The sequence below is a fragment of the Mirounga leonina genome, unplaced genomic scaffold (assembly GCF_011800145.1).
Source record: "Mirounga leonina isolate KUSES-001 unplaced genomic scaffold, KU_Mleo_1.0 Mir_151, whole genome shotgun sequence".
Classification (NCBI taxonomy): Eukaryota; Metazoa; Chordata; class Mammalia; order Carnivora; family Phocidae; genus Mirounga; species Mirounga leonina.
Window position 1 is genome coordinate 28,216,934 of NW_023270377.1, and position 9,443 is coordinate 28,226,376.

Sequence of the window (9,443 nt, forward strand, 5' to 3'; positions counted from 1 at the left end):
AAAGATTTTTTAAAGATTTTATTAATTTCTTTAGAGAGAGACACAGCGAGAGAGGGAACACAAGCAGGGGGAGTGGGAGAGGGAGAAGCAGGCTTCCCGTTGAGCAGGGAGCCTGATGCGGGGCTCTATCCCAGGACCCCGGGATCATGACCTGAGCTGAAGGCAGACGCTTAACAACTGAGCCACCCAGGTGCCCCACTTTTAAAGAATATTTACCACTGTTTTGTGGTAAATGAAATCCTCTTTGGATGGCACTCTGAGTGATTATCCAAATATCTTGCTCATATTAAATTAAGGCCTAAAATAAGCGTGTATAATTAGAATTATTATTATTCGGGGTGCCTGAGTGGCTTAATCAGTTAAGCGTCTGCCTTCAGCTCAGGTCATGATCCCAGGGTCCTGGGATCAAGTCCCACATCGGGCTCCTTGCTCAGCGGGGAGCCTGCTTCTCCCTCTCTTTCTCCTGCTCCCCCTGCTGTGCTTTCTCTCTCTCTCTCTCTGTCAAATCAATAAATAAAATCTTTAAAAAAAATTTTTTAAAAGAATTATTGTTATTCAATATGTTACTGGATTATATGATTTTCTACTGTACCTTCCCATTCTTATGTGTTTCTCATTTGCCTTGGTTCTGTTTTGCTTCATTTCCGTGGGGTTCTATCCTGCATATGTGCCTATTTAAAAAATCAACACACACAGAGTGGGTGGAGAATGTTGGGGTCAGGAGATAGGGTGGGTTTTTTGTTTGTTTGTTTTAAGAATGAGCAAACACGGGGAAATCCTGCATGGAACAGGAAATCTTGCTAACCTGAAACAGGGCAGCTTGCTAACATCCTAACAAGAATCTTAGACTGTGAGCGTGGCTTGGGCCTTGGGAGAGCCTGGGAATATCCTCACAGGTAAGAGATGGCCAGTTTCAAGAGAAGAATCCGGAGGGAGAGCACACACTCAGAGCCATGCTGTCTCGTGTGCTGACTTTACTGGGATTCTAGCCAGAGCCTTAGATTGTAGGCTGCGGGGATCTGGAAATGCCCACTCTATTAAATAGTTACACGATACAGAAACCCGACTCAGGCTGGTGTTAGCTTTGAAGGGTATTTATTAGCTCAACTGACTAAGGAGACCAAAATTAGATTGGTCTTTAGGTTTGGCTGGATCCAGGGTCTCAGATGTTGTCATCAGGCCTCTTTTTCTCTCTTTCTATCCTCCTGCCCATTTTCCTCTGTTGACTTTGTTCTCAAGGAGGCTCTTTCCCCATGGCCGTATGGATACCAGCAGCTCCGGCTTCAGTCTTGTTAGCACAATAGCCCCAGTGGGAAAAGAGCTTCTCTCTTCGAGTAGTTTCAGCAAGTGTTCAGGACTGGCTCTCATGAACCTTGATGGGTCATGCGACTGTCGCTTAGTGGACCACCATGGCCATAGCTTTAGCCTTAGGAGGAGGGTCAGTCAGCCCCATACAACTGGGAGCGCAGAAGCACAGCTACCCAAGAGAAGATCAAGTTGCTGGTGCCAAAGGAAAGGGGGAGGAGCGAAGATGACCACTGCCTTTGCTCTGAGGCTGAGGAAGGCACTCAGTGGTGGCCCTCAGGCACCAAGAAGACTGGGCGTTCGAAAGGGTGGGCATTCGAAAGAGGGGGCTTGCGGATCTGCCTGAGTTTTAATCCCAAATCTGCCACTAACTAGCTACATGACCCTCACCTCAGTTTCCTTAACACACACACACACACACACACACACAAGAGGTGTGAACACTCAGCATGGAAGGTTGCCGAGAATGGTACTGGGTCATGTTGGGGAAATGCCTAGCACATGCCTGCATGTTAGCTCATTCTCAATAAGCATGAGCTCACTTCTCCATTCTTTTTCTTGACTTGGTATAATAGAGACCTTGTAGGTATCACAGGCAGCATTTCTGGGTCTTCATTGACTCAACTCTGGGTGTTGAAATGTTAGAGTTCCACCGTTGGATGATACGAGCTAATTATTTTCTGCTGTACTTCTGGTATACGGGCATGTCATGTGTTTCCGAAGCACCTTCCTATTAGCTTCTTCTTTAATAATGACAACTATGATAATAGTTAACGTTCACAGACATCTTCCTTCCTATGCGCCAGGCAAATATTCTAAGTACTTTATGTAGATCATCTCATTAATCCTCAAAACCAGTCTGTGAGGTGAGTGCTGTGATTACCCCCATTTTACCGAGGAGAAATGAAGGCACAGAGAGTTTAACATGCTCAGAGTCACACAAGGATTGGAAGAGCTGGGGTTAGAACCCCCACAGTCTGACCCTGAGCTCACCTTCCCCACACAGCGCCTTGTTTCTCAGTACATGCGTACTGCCACTTTTTGAGGTAGGGTTAATCATTTTCTCAGGGGTGCTGGAAGTTGAGTTTGTTGCCTGGACCCCTCTTATATCCTTGTTGTTGTTTATATTTCCTAGGTGTTTTTCCAGGTCTGACCATCTTGCCCTCCACATGAAGAGACATATCTAAAACCCCTAAAGGCCAGAGTTGTCATGGCGTCGGCCGTTGTCTGAAGGAAATGCCGTGAGGCAGGGGGCTGGACTTCAGGCGGGGTTCCATTACCTCGCAGAAGAAAGTTCTCACTCATAAACCTCTGTGTACACACACACACACACACACAGACACACACACACACACACGCACTCACATAGACCCACACACACGCACTGTCATGCACTCAGCTATATTTAAAATATATACGTCTATTCTTTATGCCTTGCCCTTGCCAGATGGTAGAAGACGAAGAAGAAGGAAACCAGGTGAACTCAGCAAGGCAGACTGGCTGCTTACTTCAGCACTATTGGAATTATTTCCCGCTGTTGCCAATGGAAATCAAAGAAAATGGATGTGACGTCTCCGCAGGTGGACGGCAGTAAGAGGGGCTTATTTACCTTGCTTCTCAGTGCAACTTGATAGGAGAATACAACGTCGTAAAGTTGCATATGTGTAGCACTAATGTTTCTTTTTAAATAGTTGGGGGAAAATGACCTAGACAACCAAATTGCAGTTTGGTAGCCAAAATTAACTCTTGGTTTATTTGTCCTTTGTGTGTGAAAAGTCCTACTATTCCGTGCGTCCGACTTCCTCACAGAACTGTTGATCGGTTTTGGTTCTTCTTAGTACTATTGAGATCTTTCGAGTCGATACCGACGGCCTTAGCGACGGCAGACTCTGGAATAACACCTTACACCTTTCTGGCCTGCATTTCTCTAGACTTCACTCTCAAGGGAGGAGTTTTCTTTTCTTACTTTTTGACTCTTGCACACCATATGCACTAGGGATTCTGGAAACTTCTAGCATGACTGCAAAGTGGCCAAGAGAATAAAGTCCTTGATGATAAATCACAGTATATCCCTTGAGCCTCACCTTATTGCCAGTGCTAGATTTTTTCTTTTTAATCTCTCTGTTTTTGCTAACGAAAACTTGAAAAGCTTATTTGGAAGCTTAAATGTTTTATCTTTTCTCCATGGACTAAATAAACCTCTCCAGGACTCTCTCGGCACCTGGATGTCCAGCTCTCGAAGCAGCCAATCAGATGGGACATCACAGTTCTCTCATCCCCCTTGAGGCACCCTGACCTCAGCGCATAGTGACCAACCCCGTGCTGTGTGTTGTTGCTACCCTATAACCAGTTTATAGATGTCGCTAGTCTCAAAGGGCAGCTGCATGTTTAACCTAACTTGGGGTATGACCTGACAAAAAGCCAAAAATATCACTCTTTCCAGGAGTGGGGAAAACTGAGGATGCCTCCCGAGTCTAGTGGCTTCAGAAAACATCATCCTATCTTCCTCTCTCATACCCACTGAGCTCATACTCCCCCACTTGTTAAAACACACAATTCAAAATGCCATTGTGGGAATGAAGGGTGGACATTTAAGGAAAGGGTTGAGAAGTTTCTCTCATGGTCTGTCTAAAAGGAGAGACACGTTTCTAAATCTTTTTGGCTAGACCCACCATGACTTGTGACCTAGAGCACCCAGGATCAAGAGGCCTCACATTTACTCTGCAAGCTGACTCCAAGGGGGTTCACATTCCTCACTTTTCATCCCACACACATCCACTATCGGTCTCTTATCTACCCGCATTCTTAGCTAGCTGGCACTGGCCTCAACTCCAAAGACTGCCTTTAGGACCATTCAATGGCCTATGCAAGCAAGCGGGGTGGTTATTAGGACAGATTGTATATTTTGTATATTCTGGGACCATCCCTTCAAGACACGTCTAAAAAACAAAAATGGCATTGGGTCCGCACATGGTTGCTGCTCCTTCATACCAGCTGGCTCCCCTTCTGCCCTCCTTTGACTGTTTGACTCATTGACTGTTAAAATGCCGCCCCATACCTATTTGGGATGCAAAACTGAAGTCTTTAAAAGGAAATAATAATATAAGAAACACAAATACACGTATGACAGCAACCTTCAAGATCCTTGGCATTTGGTTTCTCAGCTTTCTGCAACCTTTGATTTCCCTGAAATGTTGAAAAGTGCCCATCAAAGGGTAAAGGAGCCTCCTGATCACAAATGCGGTAGCTTACCGATGGGACACCTGGGCATTCTGAGCTCTGGCCCTTAAAGTTTTCTTTCTCTTTTCCCCTTTTGCAAGGTAGACCAAAAACCAAAACAACAGCAACAACAACAACAACAACAACAGCAACAGCAAGAACAAAAACCAACAACAGCAACAACAACAGCAAACAAAAACAAAAAGAAAAACCACCCTAAAACACACACACCTAAAAATCTGCCCATTTGCCGGAGGCAATTCTGTGTATGTTAGTTGGAGGGTATTTAAAAAAAAAAAAAATCAGTTTTATTCCAAAGATTTAAAACTAGACATGACTTAGAAACATTTTCTGGAGCACTGCTTGCTGACAATCTCATAGTTCTCTACTGCATTTGAGTGCATTTTGGGGCCAGTCCATCAGGGCGTCTCATGGGATTATATTTGAATGTGTGGTGCATCCTTTCTGGGTGAAGGATGTGTGAGGGACCTTAAACCTCAGCTGTGTTCAACTGTAGCGCCTCCAGTCAGTGCACTAGATGAAACTTTAGACACCCCAGATTCTGTTGGTTCGTTGATTTCCCTTTCTATAGCAGCCTCCAGCATGAACGCACGCACATATCAGTGAGGCATTAGAGCCGTGGCTGCCACCCGTTACAAATGTTCTCTCCCCAGCTGGAGCTGCTCTTGCCTCTCGAAATGCTATTATTAAGGGTTTATAATACTGAATTTAATTTTTGAACTGACCAATGCAAGGCTCTATTAAAAAGAAAGTTTAAAAAAAAAAAAAGAATGCAAAAGAGTAATCATTGCTTGTTTGCTCCCTGTTGTCATCTGTGGTCTTGAAAAGTTCTCATTTGAATGTGGCGGAACAAAGGCCCTTTGGTCCTCATTAGTGTCTGAAATGTTCAGTGATTCCTCTCTCTTGTATCAGTGAGGTCCTTTGTACTGTGTTCCTGACCTTTCTCAGAGCAGGGTGCGCTGAACCACGATGGTGGGGCTGGCTTGCTTCAGAGTCTTTTGTGGACTGTGAGAATTGGCCTGAAATTTGGTGGGTGCTAAGCATATGGCTTTGAAACTGTTCTTCTCTAGCCCGAGTGACACCTGCGAATGATAACCTATCCCTAAAAGCGAGGGTAGCACCATTTTGGAAGTGGATTTGTGAGAACATGTCCATCATCTCTGAAATGGTTAGAGATGGTCGGTAAGAGTCTGCGGAGAGTGAACAGGCTCTCCAAGAAATCACCGTCTGAAGATACTTGGCTCCCAGAAGGACAGGTTATTTAAAACAGTGCTTTACTGGACATTTGAGACACATTAAACCGTTGCTTTCTCATTTACCTCCTGACATTCCCGGGGATCCCAAATTTGGAAGGAAAAACCTGGCACGGTGTTTCTTGTGGTTGTCCCCTCAAGCACATCTGATCCAGGGTTCCGACTTTGATGTATAGAGAAAGCGTGTTTCTAAGCCATTGACAATTTTCTTTGTTTCAAGTTGTGCTTCTTTCTCCTACCACATGGCTGTAAGTCAAAGATGTGGAAACAATGAAATTATAATGCTTCTCCTAGCTACTGGCCTCCTGCCCCACTGATGGTTAATTGGCCCAGCTTAAAGCCTGGTGGTGATGAGTACTGTGTCCAGAAAAAGAAATGTTCAGATTCCATGACAAAGCTGCATTTTATAAAAATATCGGAAACCCCAAAATGAACTTCATGCTGACCATTTCCTTCTCCTCTCTATGTGCTTTCCCTTGCAAAGCCCTTCAAACCCCCCATCTCCTCCCCTCCTGCACCTCTTGTGCCCTTTTTACATCTTAGATTGCCTGATTATAACAGGGTAAAAAAGACAGCCAACCTCACGCACGATTAGCAGAACTGATTCCTATTTTTAAAAAATCTTCTTTGAATCTAGAAGCCAGAGAAGATTTTTTAAGGACTTTAGTTGGGGATAAGCTTCCAGAGTAGCCATGTCTATTTGCATCAAAGGGGAACTAAATGGGACTTTCAGGGCAGCTCACCTAGTGCATTCAGAATATTCCGCCCATAGCCCCCGTGCCTGAATGCGATGGCAAAGTCAAAAGAAATGAACTCCACCGGCAAGAATGGCAACATCTAGTGATCGGTTTCATTAGTTCAAAATGATTTCCTCGATGGAAGTCGCTCCGTAAGATATAAAATCCAGTGCAAAGTGCTTTTGTCTTCTCTTTTGCATGAGTTGGTTTTAGGATAAGAAGAAGGTAGGGAAAGTCGGAGAGATGCAACGTATTTAACTGCAAAAATCAGGTTCATTGTTTCTTTCTTTTTCAAAGATCTTACGAGGGCCGGCATTTCTGGCCATAATTTTGCACCTGGATCTTTGCCAAAGTGAAAATTCACTAAGTAGAACCTGTTTGAAATGTACTTGTGGAAACTTTCCCTGGCCTCTTCCGGAAGTGGCCACCTGCCAAGCGTGGGGTGGGGGGCAGGAGGAGAGAGTTCGAATTCCGGGTCTGGGTTGCATTTCGGTAAACATGGTGAGATCTCAGTTTGGAAACGAGAGGGGCTGGCCTGAGCGTACATCGATGCCTCTTTGACGGCCTACTTTCCTCAGTGAGGATCTTTGGGAATACGTGAGATGGAACAACAAAAATGTGTCCAAGGAAACAAAAACTGCTGGTCAGTGTGAGATCCCTGAGGCTTCGGGGTTTTCTCTTGCTTGTAACACTCTTAAATCCCCTCGGCTGGTTCCTCATAGATCCTGGAAAAGGGGGAAAAATAAAGCTGCAATTCACTTTCTTCTGCGCGCCCTTCCAATAGAGTACTGTATTCTTCAGGTGTTTTGCATTTGCGTTTGTAAGTCCTCGGGAAACAGGTATCAAAAATGGCAGAGCGAAATCCTAGGCCGTCACTTCACTAATATCCCAAACCAGATACTCTTTTCAAACAGGGCTCCCTCTCAGCGGTCACGAGGGAAGGGTGATATGTTCTTTGTTGGGGACTGTTTATACAATTTTTTTCAACCGTAAGCTTTGGAATCGTAAATTGCTTTGACTCCAGCTTCTGTCTACTGCCATAAAATGGACCCCACGTCAGAATAATGAGGGTGGTATGTGTGCCCACGCCCAGACGCGTGGCCACGTGTACCTAGTGTACCTTCGCAGAAGGAAAACAGGCTACTGACGTTTAAGAGGAGTAGCCACCAGTGCCTAATATCTTTTGGGGGGGATGGATGCTTATAATGCCAGTATACTGAAACCACACTGGGAGCTCCACATGGAGGGGAGGGGCGGAGGGTGGGGAGAGGGGACATTTTAATCCTAGGCCTTGGGACTGGAGGCAGAATGATTTCTGCAAATCTAGGCCCTGAAAGGCTTTGGGGCTCATTGGCTGGTTCTCAACCTTTTTATTTTAGTTTTCTTTTCCAGCATGCATTTCCTATCTAAACCCAGACTTGGTTTAATTTCCTTATCTTTCACTTCTGCTTCATTCCAGGGAGGAAAAATACACCTATTATGGCCAAGATCTCCTTGCTAACACAGAGGCAAAAATAAATGTTTAATGTTTTTGCAGCCTCCCCTTCCTTTCTGTAAAGCCCCACCCCCACCAAAACCCTTCCTCTCTCATCACCCTGTCCCCCTTCCTCTCTCATCACCCTGTCCCCATTCCCACCACACAACTCCCCAGCCACCACCACTTTGCTTTCCAGTCTCTGTTATCCTCTTAACAATTGCTTGAAGAAATTTATTTTTGCACTATACATTTTCTTTTTGCCAGATGTGTCTAACAAGTGTGTTCGGAGAGACCTCCTCCCAGCCCCCTCCCCTCTCCCTCCTCCCCTCGGTCACATTCTCTCAGGCCTTCTCTGGTATTTATAATATATCACAGAAGTACCCAGTCTTATAGCCCTCGGTTATGCCTTTTTTTGACATTTTATTTTTTTTAAGCTTTTTATATATATATATAAATATATTACTTTGTCAAGTTTTTTTGCTGTACAAAAGTCTTAAGATTTAAAACTATTATTTGTATTATATGATGGTGGTATGTTAATGTTACAAAATTATTAATGAAGAAAAAATTTATTTTTGTTACTGGTCTGTTTCATAATTCTTTTTTAAATTGGTATATTGTAAGATATCTATGCAAAAAATGTTATGTGACGCATTTTTATTTAAGAATGTAATATGTGTAATAAACAGTAGAATGTGTTTGGCCTTGGAATGCCTTACTGTATTTCTCCTTAGCTCATTTCGTCGGGAAGAAGAAAATCCTCAAAGAGACACAAATTGGTCCTTATATACCTCACGAGAGTTTTCTTTCTCAGAGAGAGAGGGGGAAGTCGGGATTATATTAGGTCATTTTTCTTGGTTCGGGAGGTTGTTGGTTGTGTGTGTGTGTGTGTGTTTGTGTACGTGTGTTTTATGGTTTCACTGAGGTAGCTCAGTTCCGAAATAAGAAGGAACTCTGAAGATAGTTTGTTTCTTTGAGGGGAGGGGAGTAAATGGTTGGAGGTTATGAAAAGCAATATTTTAGAACGAGGTGGATTATGGGATGTTTGTTTCAGGGGTTAGGAGAGGCTTATTGAAAGCAGTTTATTTGGTGAGAGACGGGCAAGTTTGTTCTGGGACAGTGTTCAATAGGAGCATATTTGGAAAGGATAACTGGAAGCGGTTTGTGGAGGAGGGAAGAAGGGCCAAGGCTGGAGGGAATACGTGAGGGGAGGGGAGGGGAGGGGGAGTCCGCGTACAAGAGATGGTTGGGAACAAAGTGAGGAAGAGACGGCTGACCCGAGGTGGAGAACTTCCGGTAGCGCCATGGAGGGCAGGAAGGTGGATGCAAATACGAGCAGCCTCAAACAGGAGAAGAGGCAGATGAAAGCCCTAGGGAAAACTCTCAGACCCCCAAAAAGAACACTCACGAAAATCTCTTCCACGCACGACC

At 44.5% G+C, this 9,443-nt stretch overlaps 1 protein-coding gene across 2 annotated transcripts in view; it reads left to right on the plus strand.

Moving 5' to 3' along the window:
• The window catches only part of KLF7 (Kruppel like factor 7), a 91,817-nt gene extending 83,094 nt beyond the window's left edge, over positions 1-8,723 (plus strand). Inside the window, exon 4 of one of the 2 annotated variants that reach the window (XM_035007288.1) lies at positions 2,441-2,478. In XM_035007288.1, coding sequence (XP_034863179.1) covers positions 2,441-2,478 — 38 coding nt within the window. Of the gene's footprint in view, positions 1-2,440 lie in introns of both variants that reach the window. The other variant, XM_035007287.1, reaches the window with a different exon arrangement.
• The last annotated feature ends 720 nt before the right edge of the window (positions 8,724-9,443 follow it).